The following is a 26,280-nucleotide window of genomic DNA, read 5'->3' on the forward strand; positions in this document are numbered from 1 at the left end:
TAGAGTGTATGAAATTACCATAGTTGTGCATATTTAGACCCTTACAGTGGATCTCTCAGTTACCCCCTGCTGTGGATTAATGTTATAATTGGTATGCAAATGTGTGTATCTTTGTTCACTTGTGAAATACTATCCATTTCAAGATGTGTGAACTGACCATGTGAAAATAGAATAAAGGTATGTACATATCGCCTCAGTAGGCAAAGTCATCTGTAGTTACATTCAGGAGGGCAGAAAGGAGAAGGTATAGAAGTATTCAAACAGAAAATATTTTGGGATACATGACAGATTTTCTTCCTTGTTGGATACTGTCAGATTTCACTGATGGGTAAAATAGCAAATGTTTAAGTCTTTAAGACTCGAAATTGGGAATTTCTAATAATCAGAGATGTGTAACATTTTTATTGGTAACTAAGAATTTTTAACTGATTCATTGTTTAAAATGTACTTTTATTATTAATTCTTTGTAAATTTTGAGGCATCATTATTTAAGGATCATTTCAGCAGAATAGCAATTTAGTAAAAAAAAAAAAAATAGCCTAATTCTATATATAAACAAAAGGGTATATGCTTGATTTGCTTTCTAAAATGAAGGTTCAGTTAATTGCCAATTCATGGCAAAACATGTGCTTGGAAGTTAAGATAATATGTGGTGTAAGTGTTCTATAATTTGAATTCTCACTTTTATGTAGAGATGAGTATTTCTCAAGTAGACAGTTTACACTCCAGCTGTAACTTATCCAAATGTGACTACTGTTAGCAAACAAATAATTTGTAGAAAGGGGAGAGAAAGGCCTTAAAGCTGAGAAAACAATAAACACACATACATTAATAATGTCCTGCATTTATAAAATGCTTCCCATTTTCTAGTGTTTTCATGCTTGCCTCAAAGCACGATGAATGGACAGCTGTGACAGCCCCAGCCTGTATGGTAGAAAATCTAGTGGAGTGATTGGCTACTTTTGGTCAACTTCTGCTTTGGTATGTGGTGAAGCCTGCTGAATTGGTTTCTTAGGACTATGCTAATAAATTTCCACAAACAGGATAGATTAAAACAACAGAAACTTCATGTTTCAGAAAATACCTGACATCACGAGGTCAGGAGTGCTGGTTTCCTTGAAGACCCTGGCAGAGGACCCACACCATGGAGCTGCCCCAGCTCCTCAGAGCTGCCCGTTCTGGCACTTTAGTTGACTGTAGCTTGTCCTTGCAACCTCTGCATGCATTCTCACGTGGAGTCTTCCCAATCCTCCCCCCCACCACACACACACACATCTTTCTGTCTTTCTCTCTGTGTTCAAATCTCCCTCCTCTGATGAGATAGCAGTCACTGGGTACTAGCACACCCTAATCGTGGAGCGTGTTCCCAGGGACCAGGTGGTAGGACGTGCACACCACACGAGGGTGCACAGTCCAGTCCATAACAGCGTCGTCGTCTGTTTCAGAGTGAAGACAATAAAAACAGTAGCCCTAGCTTTGTTTACATCTTTATTTAATCATGTATTTGCTCATTTGAGGGGAGGGGCAAGCCAAGGCACAGATGAAAGCCAGATGCCTATGCTACTTTTAGCATCTGGCTTATGTGGGTGGCTTAGGCACTGAGCCTGGGCTGAGCCATCTTCCCACCCATTATATAGTTCTAAAATACTGCTTACCCAGTTACAATAAGTGATTGTGGTAGTTTGATTCAGGTGTCCCATATAAACTTAGTTGCTCTGCATGCTAGGTCCCCAGCTGGCAATTTAGGAATTGTAGCTTCCTGAAAATGATATATTCTTAGGGACAGGCTTGTGTGTGTTATAGCCAGCTTCTGCTAGCCAGTATTTGTTACACTCTTGTTGCTGTTGTCCACCTGATGTTGGCCAGGGGGTGATGTCCACCCTCGGCTCATGCTGTTGTTTTCCCCTACCATCAGGGAGCTTCCCCTCAAGTCTGTAAGCCAAAATAAACCGTTTCCTCCCATAAACTGTTCTTGGTCAGGTTCTTTTATTTATTAATTTATTTTTTGCCAGCAATGCAAGCTGACTGCAACAGTGACTGACTTATCATCATTGTGTACCCCTGCCCCTTTTCACTGTGAGGCATCACACATACCATACCAAGTAAGTTCACCCTTTCCGAGGGTATGGTGCAGTGGTGTTTTTTGCTTTTTTTCTTTTGTTGTTTTGTTTTCTGAGGCAAGCCCAGCAGACTGGCCTTTTCTTATGTGCAAGGAAGAGAAAGAGAGGCAGAGAGAGAGAGAGAGAGGAAGAGAATTGGCATGCCAGAATCTCTACCACTGTAACTGGACTCCAGAAGTGTGCACCACCTCGTGTGTATGTGCAGCCTTGCACGCTCATGTCACCTTGAGCACCTGGCAGACGTGCAGTCTGAAGAGCCAAACATGGCCCCTGGGCTTCGCCGGCAGCGCCGTAACCCTGAGCCGTGTCTCCAGCCCATGGCCCAGAGGCTTTTGCTTTAAGTCAGAGTTATACAGGCATCCCCATTATGTGATTTTAGAATGTCTTGTCACCCCATTAGCAGTTACTGTCAATTCCTCCTTATCCACAGCTCATTCTGTATTGTGGATTGCCTGCTTTGAACATATCATATGGAGGGAACCATACAACTTGTGGTCTTTTGTCGCTGGCCTGAAATTAGCATAATGTTTTCAGGATTTGGCCATGTTGTAGTATGTATCAGTGGTCCATTCCTTCTGAACATGAAACAGTGATCCATAAAATGACTATATCATACTTGTTAACTCATCAGCCAACGAACCTTTGCAGTGTTTCAATTTGTGCTTTTATTAGTAGTGTTGCTATGAATATTCATGTCAAAGTTTTGTGTGGACAAGTGTTTTTAATGTCTTATTTATTTATTTATTTATTTATTTATTTATTTATTTATTTATTTGAGAGAGAGAGAGAATGGGCACACGAGGGCATCCAGCCACTGCAAATGAACTCCAGACGCATGCACCCCCTTGTGTACCTGGCTTACATGGGTCCTGGAGAATCAAATTGGGGACTTTGGCTTTGCAGGCAGACACCTTAACTGCCAACCCATCTCTCCAGTCCTGGACAATTGTTTTGAGCTATTTTAGGTGTAGATAACTAGAAGTAAAGTTGTGGCATGCAGAGTTACACATTAGTAATGTACAAGAGTTATGATTTCTCCACATTCTCACCAACATTTCTTTCTGTTAGCCCCTTTTAATTTTTCCTGTCATTTTGGGCATTAATTTACATTTCCCTGCTCATGAATGATGTTAATAACTGTTCCATTTTTTCATTGTTCATATTATCTTCATTGGAAAATGTTTATTCAAATTATTTGTCTACTTTAATTGTATTATTTCTTTTTATATCTACTTGTCTAAGTACTTTATATATGTATATATTTAAACATTATTAGATATATGATTTGAAATAAATTTTTTTCCATTCTGTGGGCTGTCTTGTTTTCTTTTCTTTTTTCTATATATTTTTCAAACAATTTTTTTGGTTTGGTTTTTCAAGGTAGGGTCTCAATCTCACCTAGTCTGACCTGGAGTTCACTATGTAGTCCCAGGGTGGCCTCGAACTCATGGCAACCCTCCTATCTCTGCCTCTCAAGTGCTGGTATTAAAGACATATGCCACCATGCCCAACTTCAAACAATTTTTAAAGTATTTTTTTATTTATTTGCAAGCAGAGACAGATATAAAGAAGAGAGACAGAGAGATTGAGAGAAAGGGCACACCAGGGCCCCTAGCTGCTGCAAATGAACTCCAGATGCATGCAGGCTTTACATGGGTGCTGGGGAATTGAACTCAGGTTCAATTAAATAAGCCCTTACAGTTATGGCTTATTGATCTTTGGCCAAAATGCTAAGGCAATACAATGAATAAAAGATGTTGTTTTAACAAATGATGCTCTGCATTTGAATTTACACATTTATAACAATTAATTTAAATACCATATACACAAATGAACTCAAATTGATTAGGAGTTAAAAAATGTATTTTAAAAAATAAAACACCTAGAAGGAAACACCTGAAGTTTAAAGGACTCACAAATTTAATAATAAAAATATCTTGCCTCCTTTTTAAAGTAGAAATCAAATGATATCTAGAGAAAGTTGCAAAGTTATTAATCTAGAATCATATGTGTAAAGGGCGAATTGTATTGGACATTTATGAAAAAGAAATGGAGTGTGTGCTATATTGCGTTTTTGTGTTTTAATAAAGCACTTGAAAGTACAATCGATACTCTTTGAAGGACAAAAGAACCCTCGGTGGATTTAAACCTCAGTAGATAGGGTCCCGAACTCAAGCCTTCTTGGTGACTGTGAAGGGTGGAGATACTTGGGGAAGCCAGAGCCACCTTCTACCCCCGCCCAACTGCCCCACTGCAGTGAACATGCACGCCCTGTAACCCTGAGCAACACACACGTATTTAAAGACGCTGTCTTGCAATCACAGTGTTTCCATATAATCAGACCTGGAGTTATTGAGTAGCATCACAGAAAACCTGTACTCAGATTGGTTCATTTTTAGGCCATTATAAGGAAAAATCAAAACAATTTTACCTGCAAGATAAAAGGATTCTAACCAATGAGTCCAATCTTCCAAAGTCTGACATAAACTTTGCAAGTTCTTTCTGACTTGAAGTGAATTTCAGAGTGGTTGCAAATGCTTGTTCATAGAGAAGAACAGTGATTAGTTTCCTGAATAGATGTGTTCACCCCCTCCTAGATGTCAGTGTTTGTACAAAGGAAGAACAGTGATTAGATTCTCTAACAGATGAGTTCATCCCCACTCCTGAATGGTGGCTACCTTTTACTTAGATTTTTAGTGAGGTTGCCAGTGTGACAAAATTGTCAATCAGGGGTGGAGGTACAAAGTGCATTGCAGAGTTTCTCTGTGAGGTTTTGCGATGTAGATGTTATGTTTGCAGTGAATGTGACTAATGTCCATAGCTGTGGAGTTTTATGAATGCTGTTCTCTAGAATGCTGTTATAAATGAGGTTGGTACTCCTTTAGACTCCCATTTTTCTAAACACAATCTCATTACTTTTTCTATCATATTGCTGACACTTAGCTGTGACTGCTTACTGTATGGTGATAACAATATGTTAGCTTACGTGGGCTTTTTAATGCATATTTAAGCATAAGAGGAATAAAGCAGTGTGACTTCCTTCTTTTGTGTTAGGTTACAGGAAGTATTAAATGGTGAAAATCAAGCCTGTGTTATAAGTGAAGAGCTGTGTTATCAGCAGCCTTTCTTACAGCAACTAAATTGTCCCCAAAAAAGCACAAAAGCATAATGAAGGTTTTAAGTCATCAAACATATGCATCCATAGCCCTTCTCTCATGAATGACTCATCTTAAGTTTTAAAGTAGCAACTCAGCTTGCTTCCAGAACGATTTAGGCTTAGCACATGATTTTGTTTTCCTCCAAAACCAACTATTCCTGATTATGAGATGAGAAAGGTTTGCAGATTGATTTTTGCCCACAGTAGAATAAGCCCGTCACCAGTATGGGTGGCTTAGTCCTAAGCCAGGCACGTGATCTGTTGGAGATTCTCCCAAACAGCAGAGCCTTCACACCTAAATCTAACTGAGAACATCCTGTGTAAACTGAGCCCTGACCTCTCTTGGGGTGTGTGCTTCCTGGTGAGCTTTGTCTGGGGGAACTAGCCTCTCCCAATGCTTGTGCTGGATATACACCGCAGCAGAGGAACAGCTCCTTCCTGAGTGCTCCCATGACTATCCGGAGTATTTTTCCCCCAGATGTGTACAAGGGTCCCACCCTTCATTCATAAAACTCTGTTCAGAGTGTGCCTTCTGTGAGAGGCCTTCCCTAACCAGCCCTTCTAAAACAGTTCTTTCTCCACACGCCAGGCTCCATTGCTCTGCTGTGCTTGATTTTCTTCAGAGCATGTCTTGGGAACAGACTGCTGTGTGTTTCCAATCTGTCTTCCCAGTAGATCAGCTACTTCCTCGCAATTGGGCCTGTGCCTCGTCCTCGGGATCTGTTTTGTGTTTGGCCCTGAGTAGGTGCTCAGTAAATAGATGGACAAATGCATCACTTGGGCAGGGCTTTCATAGAGGCAGTTCATCAAGCATTCCATAGTTCCTTCAGCACACTGAACCGTGTTTGCAATGACTGTGATAACCAGGGCCCAGCCCGCACCTCGGGGATATGGAGGAAACATGCCAAGGACAGCAGCCAAGGGTGATGCCCCTCCCCGCTTTAAACCGTGGCTCACCACAGCATGAGCAAGATGTCACAGCCAATGGTCCCAGCTGTTCCCATCTTCCAGTATGAAAGGAGGTTGGGTCATTGATAGAGAACACTATAGGCATGGGTGAGCCACTCGAGGTTTAATCCTGGAAAATGAAGAGCCGCAAATGCACAGGGCTCACTGAGCAGTCCACAGACAACAAGTCAGTGACGGTGAGGAAAGGGGGCGCTTCTGTGCGTCAGGCCTACTGCGCGCATGTCACAAGTGCCCTCGTGCCACCTTTATAGAGTCTCGTAGAAGCACGTTGCTGCCCACGTTTACAGATAAGGAAATGCAGGCGTTGGGGGTTAAGCAATCTTCCCTGCCAGTGTCGTTCAGCTAACACAAAGTGAAACTGAGGTTTGAGTCCAGGAAAGTTGGCTTCGCAATCATTACTGTGAACTAATACAAATTTTTTCTGCTGTAGTTGGTCATAGCTAGTCTTAAATATTACCTATATGTCCAATTTCTTTAACAGATTGCAACACTATTCTGATTTTTTTTCAAAATATTTTATTTATTTATTTACAAGCAGAGAGAAAGTATGGACACCCCAGGGGCTCTTACCACTGCAAACGAACTCTAGAAGCATGTATCACTTTGTGCATCTGGCTTTTTGTGGGTACTGGGGAATCAAACCCAGGCCAGTGGGTTCTCTAACTAAGTGCCTTTAAACCACTGAGCCTTCTTCCCAGTCTATTATTCTGAGTCTTAATTTAAACCTTAGCACTATTGATAGATTGAAAAATTTCCTGCTCTGTAAATGAACTGATGGCATCATTTAGTGCAAGAGAAGTGGAAGTTATTTATTTATATACTTGAGAAGAAACCAGAAGAGGGAGGGGCAAGAGAGAGAGAGAGAGAGAATGGCATGCCATGGCTTCTAGCCACTGCAAATAAACTCTTGATGCATGTGCCACCTTGTGCATCTGGCTTTACTCTGGGTACTGGGTTTTGTAGGCTTTGTAGGTAAGTGTCTTAACCACTAAACCATCTTTCCAGCCCAGGAAGTGCAAGTTTTAAGTCTTGAAATTACCTCCTATAATTTTTACTATTTAATGATAGTTTTCCCACAATAAAATGCACAGATTGCTGTGTACAGGGACAGGAATAAGACTGGAAGTTGAAGAGGAGAAGGGATAGAAAAGCTATAGAAAGGGCTCCATTCATTGCAACCTGGTAAATTAGCCGGGCGTGGTGGCGCACGCCTTTAATCCCAGCACCTAGGAGGCAGAGGCGGTAGGATCGCTGTGAGCTCCAGGCCATTCTGAGACTACATAGTGAATTCCAGATCAGCCTGGGCTACAGCAAGACCCTATCTTGAAAAGCCAAAAAAAAAGATTAATTATACTATACCTGTGGACAACAATGTATGTGAGTGAAATGTCTCCTCGGGGGTTGGTAGCCATATAAAATTAGCAGTGTAGAACATCTTTTTAAAAGTGTTGTTAAAGTGGGGGGGGGTGCTTATTCTCAGATAAAAACGAAAGTTTTTAAGGAAGCATCAATTCCCCAACAGAGCAGCCTGAAGCAGGTTCATAGCTGTTCCGCTTTTTCCTCTGAGACCTAAAGGAAGCAGCACGTGAGACTGAGCCTCTATCAATTTGCAGCAGACGTAATCTTTGTGATCATGGCTGTGGTCTAAATCTATTAAAGATGTTCAGGTTCAGCGTCCTTGGTCTCGCTGTGGGCTGACCTGAATGGTAAGTGGTAAACCCGGGGATTAAAATTCTGCTCGGGAGATGTGTGCTTGGGAAGCGAAGCCGACAGGCGGTGTTTGGTGTCTGTCTGCAAGCGTACTAAGAGGCCTATATAAAATGACAGGTGCATTTTTAGGGAAAGAAACCCATAATGTTTTCCTATTTAGTAGGTGACAGTATGTCCTGAGATAACACAAGCTTAAGGGGCTGGAACAAGCCTGGTTATTAAAGGCTAGCAGTTTCTGAGCTTATACAAATTGAATTTTTTTCATAGGCTCTAGGACTGTGGAAATCTAGTGTAGAGCGTTGAAATAAATTAGCATATTAAGTGAATTTATTCATTCGGGCCTGTGAGCACTTCGAATTTAAGGAAGAAATTTTATTACTTCTTGAAAGAGAGTGGAAATTCTTAAATTCTGTGTTCGAAGTCCCTGTTGGAAGGATTGTGTATGACAAATTATACCGATTTGCTGATTATCCATAGAAGTGGATATTAAATTGACGGGAGTCTTTCTTCTGCCCTGTCTCTTTCTGTTCACCTCAGAATTACTGATTTAAGAAACATCAAGAGAAGATTGTATTTATCAACAGTCCACAAGGAACTGTCCTCAACCCCACTTCATGCAAAAATCCCACTCCTCATGGTCAAGCGGAAAATTGTAAGTATCATGTGAGTGTTCCTAAAAGATGGTCCAACTCACCTCAGTGGGCCTCTTTCTTAAATAATAAAAATAAAAGTTTATTTATTTGAGAGAAAGAGACAGAGAGAGAGAGTATAGGGATGCCAAGACCTCCTGCCACTGCAAACAAATTCCACACACATGCGCCACTTTGTGCATCTGGCTTCATCTGGGTACCAGGGAATCAAACCCAGAGTGTCAGGCTTTACAAGCAAGCAAGCGCCTCTATCTGCTGAGCCGTCTCTGCAGCCCCAGTGAGCCTCTTCTCTATCAGAGGCCTTTGCTAGGTACCATGTGGTATTAAAAATGAATATAGTCATGTTCTTCCTCCCCGTCCCTTGAAATCTACTAAGTGGAAGAATATTATAAGAATATTATGACTGAAATGCTGAGAATGTCACTGAAACTAAGGAGGAAGTCAGTGGAGAAAGGGAATGCTCCTGGGCCTGTGGAGGAAATGAGATCCCTCTTTCTCGCGGGACAGCACTGAATGTGGACTTGGAAGGACTATGCACAGGGCAAGACGGGAAGCTGAACACTCCAGACAGAAGCGAGAATGAGGGCAGACGCTGGGAAAATGGAAAGTGGCACAGCTTGGAAGACCCGACACTGCTGAAGAAACAGTCCTGTAAGACGCAGGTTGAGAGACCTGGTGTGAAACTTCAGCAGGGTCTCACTCTGCTGAATAGACTTTCTCAAACATGAGTCATTTGGATGTTTGTTTTAATGGCACCATTGTCAGTACATTTGTGTATAACCTGATCTACTATATCCTTAATGCTTTCCAAATTTTTTAAATAGTTTATGTATCTATTTGAGAGAGTATGGGCATGTCAGGGCCTCTCTTATCCTACAGACAAACTCTAGATGAATGCTGCACTTTATGCATATGGCTTTATGTGAGTACTGGGGAATTGAACCCAAGTCATCAGGCTTTACAAGCAAGTGTCCTTAACTGCTGAGCCATCTCCCCAGTCCCTCCTTAATGTTTTCCTTTAAACTTTTTTGCTTAAATTTATTTTAAAAGAAAGCTTTGTATCACTATTATAAATAGAAAAACAGAAAAAAATTCTCTAAAACTAAAAGATAAACTAAAAATAAAACATTGGGGCTCATTGGTAGGGTGGTTGGCCATGATGAATAAGGCCTTGTGTTCCTTCCTAGCACCTCAGACAAAACAGAACTTTAATATCCAGTAGTTATACTTTCCTAAATCCTGCTCTTTGTGTAAAGATGAAAACTATCAAATATAAGATAAATATAAAATATTTCTTTATGGCATAGTTAGGACACCTGAGCAACTGAAAGGCACTTGATAGAGAACATTTTGGTGTGTGATCCAGAGTCACTCAATGCTACTCCATGTCCACCCAGGTCACCCCCCAAGTAAGCATGTCCCACTCATTCCAAAACACTGTGATGGAGAAAAGGGGTCTTATAAAGTGTTGGGGTGCTGATGAGATGGTGCAAGCCCTGGGCTTGGTCCCCGCATCACAAAAAATAAACACACACAAAAAAGTTATGCTTTTAGATTAGGGAAAGGACATATAGTCACTTCTGTGGTTGGGAAGATTATTCTACAGTGATATTTGCAGTTATTTGGCAAATGGGATAGTATGGTGGTTTAAATGAGATGTTCCCCAGTAGAATCATGTGTTCTCATTACTTGATTCCCAGGCAGTTGGAGAGGTATGGAGCCAAAATGAGTCACTGGGAGTGGACCCTGAGGTTTATTAGCCACTAACTTGTCAGCGCAAGTTAGCCCAGACTATGTTCACCCAGTATGTGAGCGAGTGTAGTCTCTTGCTGCTTCCTGCCAGCTGCTGTGGCAAGATGTGATACCTGGCCTGTGCTTCCCGCCCTGGTGAAGCTTTACCCCCAAGGCCAAAGCTAGAAGTGAACTGTTCTACCATCTGGGCAGGTGTTTTGTCCCTCTCAAGAAGCTGACTGCTACACACTGTGAAAATGAGAAGACCATTTGCTCTCATCTAGATTAGGGTTGGTGAGCAGAGATAGGGAGCACAAGAAGAAAGAGTGTTAGACAATATCAGATCCATACAGTCCAGTGAGTGGAGAGGGATGTAAAAACCCTCTGGTATGTGAGACCTGCTGCAAGAGTAAGGACAGAACCAGGGTGGAGACACTGACTAGAAGGTCAAATCTGGCTGGGCACTCTACGTGTCTGCTAAAGTCAAATGACATAAATAGTATGCGGGATGGAGCACATAAAATCAGAGTTCTGACACTTACTTCTCTAACAACCCCTGTCCTCATGGACAAGATGCAGATACTGTGAGGTACATACACCATCAAAGTCAATGTCAGGTTGAGTTCGTAAGCATAAAGCTTTCAGGAACAGTGCCTGGCCTACAGTAAGCCCTGAGTAAGGATGATGGCTGCTGTTTTCTTTTCAAATACCACACCTTGTAAGTCTTTTGTGCTTTATTCTCTGTGGACTACATGTTCTGGAAACAGCTCATGGCTATTATTCAGGCCCACAGCCCTCAGAACACGTCTTTACTCAGTAGACACATACTCACGTGCTTACTTGCCTGGCTCCTCCATCACACTCTCAAGCTTGTCATTGAGCTGTATCCCCAGTTCTTTCCTTGTTTTAATTCTTTGTATTATTTGAGAGAAAGATGCAGATAGAGAATGGTCACACCAGGGCCTTCAGCTTCTGCAAACTCTAGACACATGCACCACCTTGTGCATCTGGCTTACATGGGTCCTTGGAAATCAAACCTAGGTCCATTGGGTTTGCAGACAAGTGTCTTAACCAGTAAGCCATCTCCCCAGCCCTGTATCCCCAGTTCTTGTCAGCACTTAGTACTTAGTGCTCAGTAGTTGCTTGTTGAACAAGCTGGCAAACCCTAATGGGCCTCGTGACATAGAAGATAAAACAATGAGTTTTTCATGGTCAAATCACATACACTTTCTAGTGCAATTTCTCAGTAATCTCACCAGTGTCTAGGAATATTCAAACACATTTGAGGGATTTGCTGTCATTTCTTTAATTTTCCTCCCAACCCAAGGTGTTGATTCAGCAAAAGGTTGACAGACTTTCTTCCCAATGAGCCCCTATTAAATTAAAGCTGAGTCATGTTTAGGGGCAATTTCTAAAGAAATACGCAAGGTCCACCCAAGACCCCATCCACCCAAGACCCCATCCACCCAAGGCCCCATCCACCCAAGACCCTGTCCACCCAAGACCCCGTCCACCCAAGACCCCGTCCACCCAAGACCCCGTCCACCCAAGACCCCATCCACCCAAGACCCCATCCACCCAAGACCCCATCCACCCAAGACCCCATCCACCCAAGACCCCATCCACCCAAGACTTTACCCACCCAAGACCCCATCCACCCAAGACTTTACCCACCCAAGACCCCATCCACCCAAGACCCCATCCACCCAAGACCCCATCCACCCAAGACCCCATCCACCCAAGACCCCATCCACCCAAGACCCCATCCACCCAAGACCCCATCCACCCAAGACTTTACCCACCCAAGACCCCATCCACCCAAGACCCCATCCACCCAAGACTTTACCCACCCAAGACCCTGTCCACCCAAGACCCCATCCACCCAAGACCCCATCCACCCAAGACCCCATCCACCCAAGACTTTACCCACCCAAGACCCCATCCACCCAAGACCCCATCCACCCAAGACTTTACCCACCCAAGACCCCATCCACCCAAGACCCCATCCACCCAAGACTTTACCCACCCAAGACCCTGTCCACCCAAGGCCCCATCCACCCAAGACCCCCATCCACCCAAGACCCTGTCCACCCAAGGCCCCATCCACCCAAGACCCCCATCCACCCAAGACCCCATCCACCCAAGACTCCATCCACCCAAGACTTTACCCACCCAAGACCCTGTCCACCCAAGGCCCCATCTACCCAAGACCACGTCCACTCAAGACCTCATTCAGCCAAGACATCCCAAAAGCCTCCCTGGTGCTTTGGTGATATTACCTCCTGTGCACGTGTGTGTGGGGGGGGGGATGAGCATGAGGATAAAGACCCAAGGAAGCTGGTAGGTGTCTTCCTCTATCACTCTCGCACCTCATCTCCCTGAGACAGGGGCCCTCACTGGGCCTGGAGCTTTCTGGTTTTCAGTCAGACCCAGTAACCAGGGAGCCCCACCCTCAGCACTAGAATTGTAGGTGTGTCCCTACTTTGACATGGGTGTGGTTGCATGGCAAGCACTGTTACCCACAGAGCCATCTTCTCTAGCCCCCAGTTTTCTGCCTTTTGCTCAATCATTTGTCCATTAACAATTTTAGATGTGCTGGTGGTAAACTTCAAAATGCATTCTGAAAACAACTTAGCTGACGTCAGGTGATTTCATACAGCATTCTTGATTTCTGACCTCCTTTGAAACACCCAGATTTGGCGACATTGACCCGGCTTTCTTGCACAGCAAGAAGTAGGTTCAAGCTGAATGGAATCGCACATTTTGAAGGGGACTGAGAGCTTTCCTGTGAACCTGAGTCCTCCCTCCTTACAAGGTGTTCAGGGGTCCACAACCCTCCCGCTCTGCCAGCTACCTGCCAGGCCCTGTGGATGTGAAGTTTTCATCCCTGGATTTAGAAGATAATTATCAAACTGCCCATTTCCCCCAAGTTCTTCTGCTAAATCCTTTTAGCCAGAAGCAGTGAAGTTAAATTCTTATTTCTATACCATTATGAATATTTATATATACCCATGCCATTATGAATATCTATATATAGGCCACTTTCTATTTCAATTACCTGTAAATGTTAATATTTGAAATTTATTTTTCATGTTGTTCTTAATTACGAAGTTTCACTTTAACCTTTAAGTTATAACAATTTATACTTTTAACTTTTTTCAATGGAAAGGATAGTATTAAAAATTGATGACCATCACATTAAACAATAGAAGCGCCCATTCATCAAGACACACTGGAATCAATTTCAGCTCTTTTTCAATATACTTTCAATTAGTTTGTGATGGTGTCATATTAACATCAATGTCTTGCTATCAAAGCATGTGCTAATATGTAATAAATTTAATTCTATTTGAGTGGGAAGTTCAATTATGAGATGTCATTCAAAATAAATTGTTCATTGGAGATATAACAAAGTGATATGATAAATTACAATGCCAAAATCTTTTAGCAATCTTTATGACTCAAATGTCCTGCATTTATCATTTCAATGGATAAAATTACTCCTCAGGAGTTATATCTTTTGAACTATACCTCTGATGGTGCATGTTACAGTTTTTATTATAAACTGGAGGTCTGGTTTAATGTTCTTAAAACTTTCTAAAGATCATGTTTCCCACTCTCCTCAAAGATCATATTTTCCATGGTGTCAGTTGCTGGAAAATTTGGAGTTTCTAACAACATGTAATTTCTAGAGTATTACTTAGTGAGAAGGGAAGAGAGGCAGAATTATTTAGGTGCAAGGTAATTTGGGTATACATGATAAAATTTGAGGATGTCTGTTAAAATCTAATACTGGACTACATAGTAAATTTCAGGTCAGCCTGAGCTAGAGTGAAACCCTACCTTGTGGGGGGGGGGGGGTGGAAATCTAATACTGGCCTGGAGAAATGGCTTAGTGGTTAGGTTCAACTCTCCAGAACCCACATAAGCCAGATACACGTGGTGGTACATGCATGTGGAGGTTGTTTGTAGTGGCTAGAGGTCCTGGTCTGCCCATTCCTTCCCTCTCTCTCCACCCCCCCCCTCTCTTTGTCTCTCATAAATAAATAAAAATAAATTTCCACCCCCCCTCTCTCTTTGTCTCTCATAAATAAATAAAAATAAATTTAAATATTTTTTCTAATGCTATATATGATATTAATTTTATATCTTTTTTATTTTCTATAAATTATTTATACATTTTGCCAGGCATAGTGGTGCACGCCTTAATCCCAGCACTTGGGAGGCAGAGGTAGGAGGATCTCCAACAGTTCGAGGCCACCCTAAGACTACATAGTAAATTCCAGGTCAGCCTGAGCTAGCTTGATACCCTACCTCAGAAAACCAATATATATATGTGTGTGTGTGTGTGTGTGTGTGTGTGTGTGTGTGTGTGTGTGAAATGTAATTGTGTAATGTCATAGTTATGGTACTTTTTAATATTTTATTTGTTTTAACTATTTGAGAGAAAGAAGGTTCAGCCCCAGTTGGGGAGTGTGGCACTCACTGTCAGTGTGGAGGGTGAGATACTGCAGGGTTGGAACCTCAGCTCCAATGTGGAGAGATTCAGAACACTTACACTGTACTTCAGTAGCACATACGTTATAAATGAACAAGAGAAAAGAAGAGGGAGGAAAAGTGAGGGAAGGAGTATGATGAATGAAACAGACTGTCGCAGTCAGGTTCGCATTGCTGCCGGGAAACACTTGACCAAGAGCAGCTTGTAGGAGAAAAGGGCTTATTTTGCTGACAGGCTCAAGAAGAAGCTTCAGGATGGCAGGGGAAATGATGGCCTGAGCAGAGGGTGGACATCGCCCCCTGGCCAACATCAGGTGGACAATAGCAAAAAGAAAGTGCCAAACACTGGCAAGGGGAAACTGGCTATAACACCCATAAGCTTACCCCCAACAATACACCGCCTCCAGGAGGCGTAAATTCCCAAATCTCCATCAGCTGGGAACCTGGCATTCAGAACGCCTGAGTTTATGGGGGACACCGGAATCAAAGCAGCACAGAGACAAACCCAGCAAGCATGAGGTGCACCTGAGCTGCACATGGGGCGTGGTGAGAGGAGAAGACGAGAAACTCAGCACCGCAGCCCGGGCCTGGAGATGCAGCTCAGCTTGCAGAGTGCATGCCTAGCATGCCTGCAGCCCTGAATCAGTGCCCAGCAGCACGTAAAAGCAGGCATGGTGTCGCATCCCTGTAAGCCCAGTACTGGGGAGGCATGGAAAAAGGATCATGGGTTCAAGGTCATCCTCATCCAGGGCTACATTATTCCCTATCTCAAACAAAGTAACAACAGTGTAAACACTGGATACATCGTTGGGCAGCTGTAGTGCCACAAGACGGGAGTGTTGGGGTCCAGTGCCGTACATGTGCTGGGAAGATGCTCTGCCTGTGACATCCACACAAGCAGTGGCAAGAGTCTACTCAGAAACGCCCTCTGGGACTCCATAGTGAACTCCAGGTCAGCCTGGGCTAGAGTGAGACCCTGCCTTGAAAACCACTGGTTTGTCACAGGAAACCGTGTCACCCAGAACCAGCACCAGAGACAAGAATGGAGACTCAGAAAATTCATCCGGGTCGACACATTCTCTGGAATAACTTCCAAAGTCTGAGCCCTGAGCTCTGATGGCTCAGAGTTTTTGTAGGCAGTGAAGCAGGCAGTTTGACATCACATTGAGTTCTTCACATCATTAGTGTGTTCAACTTCTGGGCTATGTGACTAGAACAGCAAGAGGAAAAGTGCAGAAGCTGGAAGAGTTTACCAGTGGTGCACTAACCAGAGAACATATTGCCATGAGGCAGCTGCATAGGTTGGGAGGAGGCTCAGGGTTGTGCTGTCCGGTGGTGAAGGCTTGCACGCTAGAATCTGCTTTGGAGCGCCATCTGGGGCTGGTTTCTCTTATCAAATTTCTCTGCCACATATGTAAACAAATGTTCCTCCTCTTGGCTCACTCTGCAAAGCCAGAGCAAGACCCAGGACTGTAGTCTGAGGTCTGCCTATGGAATGTCTCTGTGGTAGTTTGAATGTTCGACCACGTAGACTCAGGTGTTTTATTCAAATTGAGTTTGTTAACTTCAGCCTCTAGCAGGCAGACTCCTGCCAAAGGAGGCGCATCACTGGGAATGGACCTGAATTCCAGCCCAAAGGTGTGCACAGAGGTCTGCATGCTGGTGGGAACCCTGCTTGTTGTTTTTGGTAATCACGAGCTGCGTGGTGCTTTCTGTCTGCTCGGATCTGTGGACGGGAGCCAGCTTCTTCCATTACTGACAGAACTTCCCTGCATCTGCGAGCTTGAAATAAACCCCTTCCTTCTCTGAACTGTGCCTGCCCGGATGATCGTCCCAGCAACATGGAACTGACTGCAACAACCTCTAAAGTAGAGGAAGAAAAATCCAAGTGAGAACCTTGCCATGCTCTAAGACATGGAAATCAAGTCTGAGCCTTGTAATGCAGTAGACCACATGGATACAGGCCCTGGTCTCTACCCACTGAAGGGACCTCACAGCCACAGGCCTTGCCCACATGCCCACACAGATACTAAAAAGTCTCCAAAGTGAGAAAAAGTCCAGGCCCAGGTGGATTCATGCTGGATTCTCCCACCTCCTTAAAGAACAGCTGACACCAGTGTTCTTCACACTATGCCATGACTTAAAAGGGAAGAGGATTGTGTCAGTCACTTTCTCGTTGCCGGGGCAAAACACCCAAAGGTAAGCAGCTTATTGAAGGCAAAGTGTTTGATTCAGCTTAGAGTTGCAGAGGGCAGAGCCCTTCGTGGTGGGCAGGTGGCCAGCAAGAGCAGGAAGCCTGTGTCTGTCATTACTCTAGAGACAGGAAGGAGAGGACAGCAAGCAGGAAGAAGACCCACCCAGGGCCACACTTCTTCCAGCAGGGCTTCACCTCCATAGTTCCATGAACTTCCAGAACAGAACCACCAGCTGCAGATGAGCAGGTGACACAGGAGCCTACGGGCTGGGACAGGGTGGGGCATTTTGCAGGAATCCACTCAACCTCATTTACAAAACAGGGATTACCCCTGTATCAAAACTGGATGTGGATATGCACACAAATAACATTATAGCTAGTCTCCATGATGAACACAGACGCAAATACTTCTCAATAAATAAATGCAAACTTGATCAACTTCCCATAAGAAGACCACTCATGAGCAAGTGGACTTCATTTCAGTATGCAAGGATGGTTTGCTGTGTGCAAATCAAAAAGTATAATATGCCACACTAAGAGTCAAGCATAGAACTCACATGTTCATGTTCATCTAACCTTTGACAAAATGTAACAATGCTTTGGGATGAAAGCCGTGAAGAAACTAGGACTAGAAGTAGCGTAACTCAACATAGTAAAGTCACAGTGTGGTATGCCTATATCCAGTGTTAGGATAAATGGGGGAAATTCAAAGCATTTTAACCAAACTGAGGAATAAGACAAGAATGTCCCCTTTCTGCACTCTTGGGCTTGAAGTCTTAGCTACAGCAGTAAGAGAAATAAAAGGGATAAAAATAGGAAATAAAGAAGTCAGATTACTTGTATTTGAAGATGCTATAATCTTTTACATCAGAGACCGTAAACATTGCACCAGAAAACCCTGTAAACAGAATGTGAAAATTTTAAGACACTGAAGAAAGAAATTGAAGAGCATACTGGAATGTGGAAAAGGCTCCCACACTCACAGATCATCAGAATCGATCTTGTGAATATGGCTATGTTATCATCTGCTTATTCAGTGCAGTCTACATCAAGATTCCAACAAAATTTACCACAGAATAAAAATTAAAACAACAACAACAAAAAAAAAACAAGTCTGGCTGGGGAGATTGCTCAGTAGTTAAGGCACTAATCCCCAAAGCCTAATGACCTGGGTTCAGTTCCCCAGTACCCACGTAAAGCCAGGTGCACAAAGTGGTACATGCACCTGGAGTTCTTTCACTGCAGCTTGGGGCCCCAACACTCATTCTCTCTCCCTTGCAAATAAATAGATAAAATATTTTTTAAGTCCTAAAATTATATGGAAGCACAGAAGACTGGAAATACCCAAAGCAATCCTAAGCAAACTAGAAGGGCCCATGATACCTAATCTCAAGTATACAACAGAGCCATAGTAATGAAAACAGTATGGTAAGAGATCAAAGGGAAAAAAAGAAAAAAGTTCCAAAGAATTGAACAGAGGACCCAGCATTAAGCCACGTAGCCACAACCACTGCATTTTCTAAAAAGATGTCAAGACACATTAGAGAAAGATGGCTTCTTCAACAAATAGTGCTAGGGAAAATTGACATCCACATGTAACAGAATGAAACTAGATTCCTATGTAAAAAACACTGAAAATGGATCAAATACCTTGGTATAAGACCTGAATCTCCGAAACTGCTAGATGAAAACATTAAGATACAAGCATAGTGAGACTCACATAAAAACTAATGAAATATGAGAGCCCTTAATATGTATGCACCTAATAAGACAGCACTAAAATATATGAAGCAAAAACTAATACAATGAAAGGAAAAAAAAATATATAACTGAAAATTTCAGGACTCCTCCCTGTAAAGTGACAGAAAAATCACTACAAATACAGATTTTAAAACATTGTCATCCGGAACTATTTGACATTTGTTGAAATGTTATCTAGTAACTGCAGAGTATATGTTGTGTTCAAGTGAACATTGATCATTCACCAAAATTTACAAAATGTTGAACTATATTAATCTCAGATTTTGCATTAATTGAAATCATACCAATTATGTTCTATGACAACAAGGTAATTAACTTAAATATCCATAACAAAAAGACTGGAAAATATCTAGCTCATTGAAAAGAAAGCAACATAGTTCTTTTTAAAAATATTTTTTGTACTTATTTGTATAAGAGAGAGGGAGAATATGGGCATGCCAGAGCCTCTTCTACTACATACAAACTCCAGACACATGCACCAATTTGTACATCTGGCTTTATGTAGGTACTAAGGAATTGAACCTGGGCTTTCAGGCTTTGCAGGCAAGCGCCTTTAACCACTGAGCAATCTCTCCAGCCCTAAAGCAACATGTTTCCTACACGCAACTAATATATTGAGAAATTAATACTGACTTGTGAAAAAATATTTTTAAAAGTGCAAGAATGAACACCTTAAAACTGTTCTTTTTAACCATGGAAGGACTACAGAAAAGGCTTATTAAATTGTAGAGGTTTACTTTGGGGTTGGCAGGTTATGAAATTGTGGTTTGTTGTTTGTTTTCTTTCAGAAAGATAATTTTCTCTAGAGCTAGTAACTCAGGTGCTTTCTACACTGGCAAAATGAAACCAATTATATTGAGAACTTCTCTACAGTATGGGGCAAAGTTTGAGGACATGTGGGATCAGAAGTGCTGGGACAACTGAAAGCTTGTTATTTTATGCATTTGAAGTGTGTGTGTGTGTGTGTGTGTGTGTGCGTGCGTGCGTGCGTGTGTGTACATGTGTAACATTTCACAGAATATGTATCATCATACAGTCTATTAAAGCCATTTTGATAAGCCACATGACAGTAAAAACTAGAAATTTGAGCTTTGAGTCATTCCACCACCTGTTGCCAGTGTTGCAGTCAGGTTCACATTGCTGCCAGAAATCACCTGACCAAACGCAGCTTGTGGGAAAACAAAAAGGGCTATTTTGGCTTATAGACTCAAGGGGAAGCTTCATGATGGCAGGGAAAACAGTGGCATGAGCAGAGGGTGGACATCACCTGGCCAACATCAGGTGGACAATAGGAACAGGAGAGTGTACCAAACACTGGCATGGCGAAACTGGCTATAATACCCACAAACCCTCCCCAACAATACACTGCCTCTAGGAGGCGTTAATTCCCAAATCTCCATCAGCTAGGAATCTAGCATCCAGAACACCTAAGTTTATGGGGACACCTGAATCAAACCACCACATTCCGACCCTGGCCCCCATAAACTGTTAACCATCTATGTAAAATGCAATGCATGTAGTCCAACTTTCCAAGTCCCCACATTTCTTTCTCAATCCTAATGACATTTAAACATCCCCATAATCCAAGGTCTTTTAACTGAGCCATAACACCAAAATAAACCTCCCCCCCAAAAAAAAAAACCATAATGACACAGAAAAAACATTCACATTGCAAAAGATGGCACTGGGCATAGCAGAGAAATGTTCAAACAATACAAGATTTAAAACAACTAGGGCAAACAACAAACTCTGTATCTCCAAGACCAACAACCCTACCCAGTGAAATGTCTCTTAAGTCCAATAACCATCAACAAATCTCTGGAGTTCCAATTCCGCCCCTCCAGTGAGGCTACTCACAGTCCTGGGAAGCTTCATCGGGGTGGGCAGCCCCTTGGCAGCCATCTCTTGGTCCCGGCATCTCCACTGGGTCTCCACTGCAACCCACAGTTCATCCTCCCAGCTCCATTGGGTCTCCATGCAGGCATCCAGCAAACCTGCTTCACATTATCCATGGCTGTTTCCAAAACACAAGACCATGTTGCAGACTTAATGACCTTCTCTTTCCTGCATTTCTTATACTCCACAATCCCAGGTAGGGTGCCAATTTGTTAATCAAGGAGGGGAATAAAGCAGACTTTGAAAACAGGACACTCCTTGAGCACTCAGGCTCCTTCAAAAGAGTCTACATTCTTCCTGTTGCCCCAGTGCAAGTCAGCTGGCCCAATCTCAAAGGTTGTAACCTCTCATATAATTACAGCTGAACAGGCAGAAGTTTCAGAACAAAGATTTCATTTCTGTGGCATATCTCTTTGCTCACACCAGTCCATTTCTACATAATGCAACCCTGCACAACTTCTCAGGACACAGCCATAAGAACAAGCCTCTCACACAAACTGCTTCTAGCCCAGTCCAAGCAAAGCTCTTTCTCACCCTCATAAGCCAAACCTCACAGTCCATAGTTTTTACTGCATTCAGGTCTTCCAACTCTGGCCAGAATAGTCCATCAAGCTGCACTTACAGTACTGCAAGGCGTCTCTTAGGCCAAGGTTTTAAATCCTTCCACATTTCTCTTGAAAATCAGCTCCAAAAGGCCAAAACCACACAGGTGTCTAGCAGCAAATGACACTGTTGCAGACAGGTTTGCACTGCTGGCATAAATCACCCAACCAAGAGCAGCTTGTGGAGAAAAATAAAAGGTTTATTTTTGCTTACAGGCTCAAGGAGAAACTCCATGATGGCAGGGGAAAACGATGGCATGAGTTGGACAGTAGGAACAGGAGAGTGTGTCAAACGCTGGACGGGGACACTGCCCATAACACCCATAACCCCGCCCGTAACACCCATAACCCCGCCCATAACACCCATAACCCCACCCATACCACCCATAACCCCGCCCACAACACTCATAACCCCGCCCATAACACCCATAACCCCGCCCACAACACCCATAACCCTGCCCATAACACCCATAACCCCGCCCATAACACCCATAACCCCGCCCATAACACCCATAACCCCGCCCATAACACCCATAACCCCGCCCACAACACCCATAACCCTGCCCATAACACCCATAACCCCGCCCATAACACCCATAACCCCGCCCACAACACCCATAACCCCGCCCATAACACCCATAACCCCGCCCATGACACCCATAACCCCGCCCACAACACCCATAACCCCGCCCACAACACCCATAACCCCGCCCATAACACCCATAACCCTGCCCATAATACACATAACCCCACCCATAATACACATAACCCCACCCATAATGCCCATAATCCCACCCATAACCCCGCCCTCAACATTAATTCCCAAGTCTCCATCAGCTGGGGACCTAGCATTCAGAACACCTAAGTTTATAAGGGACATCTGAATCAAACCATCACAGCTAGTCAACTCCTTCATGCAAAATGCTTCTCTGAAATAAAATGCATAAATTTATTTACCCAAGCAACATACTAAACAAGACTGTCTTTATTATCAGATTATTTTCCAGTGAATATATAATAAAAACCCACAATTACAAGCATTTTAGATCTTGTACTTGAATCACACATAGGAATAAAATGATCAGAGATCAAGAAAAAAATGTCACAAATTGGTTTTTAAAATTTATTTATTTATTTTAGAGACAGATAGAGAATTGGCCATGCCAGGGCCACAGCCACTATAATCAAACTCCAGACACTTGTGCCACCTAGTGAGCATATGTGGCCTTGCGCTTGCCTCACCTTTGTGCATCTGGCTTATGTGGGACTTGGAGAGTCAAACATGAGCCTTTAGCCTTCGCAGGTAAGTGCCTTAACTACTAAGCCATTTCTCCAGCCCAAAAGATAGGATTTTTAAGAGTGAATGATACCACCAAGAATGATGAAAATGTATTTCATAAAGATCAACTGTAATTCAGATATTCTACCTTTGAGTAATAGAGTTCATCCTCTCTTCCAAAACACCAGAATAAAAACAGTAGTTATGTGAATATTAGATTATTTGTTGATATTTATGAAAATTGGGTCCTTTATAAAATCAACTAAACCAAAAATTAAAAAAGTTATTTCCATTTTCTCCAGCTAAGATATGTTTGTGAGATTTTCCCATCTTTTCCAGGAACCATACTCATGGTACAGGAGTCACAATAAAAATATCTGTTCTCAGACATTTACTTGTAGAATGACTATTAAATGATATACATGAAAGACTAAATGGCTATGTGAAGACATGACTGCCTGATTCAAGACTAAAGCGATTCATTCACAAGTGTGTTTATTTTGAATACTCTCCAGGGAAGGTTGAATCCAGTGCACCCCTCCCTCACTCATTACAGGCTCCTACTCCCCAGGAGTACACAGTATCCTCTTGGCCCAAGAATCTAATTTTACTGTTTATGCTTTCATCAATGATTTACTGCAATCTCTTTTACTGTTCTCCACTTGAAACAACCCCAGGCTTGTCTTCTTGTTAAGATCTACATCCCTGCTGGGCATGGTGGCACACGCCTTTAATCCCAGCACTCAGGAGGCAGAGGTAGGAAGATCGTCATGAGTTCGAGGCCACCCTGAGACTACAGAGTGATTTCTAGGTCAGCCTGAGCTAGAGTGAGACCCTACCTCAAAAAAAAAAAAAAAAAAAAAAAAAAAAAGCAAAAACAAAAACAAAAAAATCAACATCCCTTCTAAGCAAAAGTTTGCCTTTCAGAATAAAGACAGGGGCTGGGGAGCTGGAGAGATTGCTTAGTGGCTAAGGCGCTGGTCTGCAAAGCCTAAGGACTCAGATATGATTCCCTAGTACCCACATAAGCCAGATGCACAGATGCATGCATCTGGAGTTCCTTTGCAGTGGTTGGAGGCCCTGGTGCACCCATTCTCTCTCCCTCCCTCTCTCTCTGTCTCCCTCTCCCTCAAGTAAAGGAAATATTTTAAATAAATTAATTAATAAAGACAGGCTGGGGAGATGGTTCAGTGGTTAAAGGCTCTTGTTTGCAAAGCCTCCCAGCTGAGGGTTCAATTCCCAAGCCAACCACCTAAGCTGAACCCAGAAGGTGGCACAAGTATCTAGTGTTTGTTGGCAACAGATACACACAGGCACGTGCACACACACAAACAAGTAAAAACTTAAAATTTCACCAGTTGTGGTGGCACACACCTTTAATCTCAGCACTTAGGAGGTAGAGGTCAAAGGATTGCCATGAGTTCAAGGCCACCCTGAGACTACATAATGAATTCCAGGTCATCCTGGGCTCCAGTGAGACCCTATCTTGAGAAGCAAAACCAAAACAGAACAAAACAAAAATTTAAGTCTTAATTAAAAAAAAAAAATAACTACTTTCTGGACCTTATGTAATTGGTATTTCTTTTTAATTATTTATTTATTGACTTAATTAATTTATGAGAGACAGATAGTAGAGAGAATGGATGTTCCAGGGCTTCCAGCCACTGCAAATGAATTCCAGACCCACGCACCACCCTTGTGCATCCAGCTTATTTTGGTACTGGGGAATCAAACCTGGGTCCTTAGGCATCATAGGCAAGCACCTTAACCACTAAGCCATCTCTCCAGTCCTAACTGGTGCTTCTAAAAAATGGAAGATACTTATATTTAAAAGAAACACATGGAATTTTTGAAATATTTTATTATTTGCAAGGGGGATAGGAATGGGCACACCAGGGCCTCCAGCTGCTGCAAATCCAGATGTTTGCACTGCTTTGTGCACCAGGCTTTACATGGGTGCTGGGGAGTCAAATTCAGTTCATTAGGCTTTGCAGGCAAGCATCTTAGACACTGAGCCAATCTCTCTAGTCCCCAGAATTTCAAAACTGCTTTTGTTTTAATTTCAAAATTATGTTTTCATGCCTTTATCCTACAATCTGAAATACTTCTTAATTTCTCACTGAATGGTTATTTTCCCCTTTCTCTTACTCAGGGCACTAAATTGAGTGCATGAAGTACTGAGAAACCTAACTGCTTAATGGGCAGACATCCACACCAGCATGACGCTTTACAGCTGGCACATAGCATATACCCAGAGTCTTCAGAAGAACCTCTTTCTGTACAATCGCTAACTGGAGACAACACTGGTTACCATTGAAACCCGCTTCATCTATGAATTTTTAAAATTTAAAATAAATGGCCAGTTGTGATCAAGTTAGTCTCCTTCAGAGAACGATTGTTTGCTTATCCCTGGTTTCAAGATTTAAGTTGTTTAATGAACCTGCAGTTAGTGCCCCTCAAGTGTGGTGCCTTCAGATAGAGTTTCGCCTTCCCAGCCTCGTCTCGCGGTGGAAACTAGGTGGTCAGAAAAGCTCTGTGGAGCTTAGATATGGTTATTTCTTGAAAAGAATCAAAGCCATTTCTTTTTTTATTATTTATTTGTGTGGAGAGAGAGAGTATGGGCATACCAAGGCCTCCTGCCGCTGTAAATGAACTCCGGATGGGTGTGCCTCTGGCTTTCTGTGGGTCCTGGGGAATCATACCTGAGCTGTGAGGCTTTGGAAGCAAGTGCTTCTGACCACTGAACAAGCTCCCTTAGCCCCAAAGCCATTTCTTTAAGAAAATTTAAGCCTAGACAAAAAGAGGGTGAAGCTGGATGGGGCTCCTATGGGTTCTGATAACTGCCCGGCTTCTTCATTTCTGGGGTGATGGGAGGTACTTACTCTGCTGTTTTTTGCTTTCTTTTTTAACCTCAGTGGTGCAATTTGTGCATTGACTTGGTGGCGTTCACCAGTGAGATATTCAAGGGGGCAGTTTTCCAGTCACTGGATGGGATTACTGTTTCAGCGAACTGTAAGCTCCGGAAAATCTTCACCTTAAAATCTAAGCCTCATGACGCTGCCGATAAAGATGGTATGTTTCACGTGTGAGGTGTTTAAGTGCTCCAGTATATATTTTCCTTTTTTTCTATTTTGAGGATCTTCCTTGAGACAAATATATAATAAGATAAGAGTAAATATTAATATAGATAAAGTGTAAATTATAAACAAAAATGTTAAAGTGGAAAACTTATTTTTCTTAGTTGCTTGAGCTCTACAATACTTTACTTGGTTAAACACTATCTGATATTTTTGCCTATATATTTTCTATAGAAATAACCAGGTTCTATTCAGTATTTATTATAAATGAGTGTCCAGTAGTATATGCACGATTGACAGTTTTGACAGATCCTGTTGTTGTCATCAACACATCATACTTAATGATGGGATTCACGAATGCAACTTTTTTCACCCCTATAACTTCTCCTTTCTCCTCCCTCCTTCTCTCCACATCCACTCATCCCTTCCTTTCCCTTCTCCCTGTCTCCCCTCTACTTTCGTTTTAAATACATAGAAATTGTTGTGTGTATCAGTACAAAAACTAGGATCCACAGATAAGAGAAAATTTACAATACTTGTAAGTCTGAAGTTTCACTTAATATATCTCTAGTTTTATCCATTTTCTATCAAGTGACATAATTTCATTCTTATTTATGGCTGAATAAAACCACATTTA

At 42.5% G+C, this 26,280-nt stretch overlaps 1 protein-coding gene across 4 annotated transcripts in view; it reads left to right on the forward strand.

The window, feature by feature from the left end:
• Positions 1-26,280, forward strand: part of Cfap20dc (CFAP20 domain containing) — a 252,383-nt gene that overhangs the window by 74,117 nt on the left and 151,986 nt on the right. For 3 of the 4 annotated variants that reach the window (XM_045135745.1, XM_045135747.1, XM_045135748.1), the window contains exons 5-6: positions 8,494-8,608; positions 25,482-25,638. In XM_045135745.1, the coding sequence (XP_044991680.1) occupies positions 8,494-8,608; positions 25,482-25,638 (272 nt within the window). Of the gene's footprint in view, positions 1-2,012; positions 2,103-8,493; positions 8,609-25,481; positions 25,639-26,280 lie in introns of all 4 variants that reach the window. The other variant, XM_045135746.1, reaches the window with a different exon arrangement.

Source organism: Jaculus jaculus, chromosome 16 (genome assembly GCF_020740685.1).
Source record: "Jaculus jaculus isolate mJacJac1 chromosome 16, mJacJac1.mat.Y.cur, whole genome shotgun sequence".
NCBI lineage: Eukaryota > Metazoa > Chordata > Mammalia > Rodentia > Dipodidae > Jaculus > Jaculus jaculus.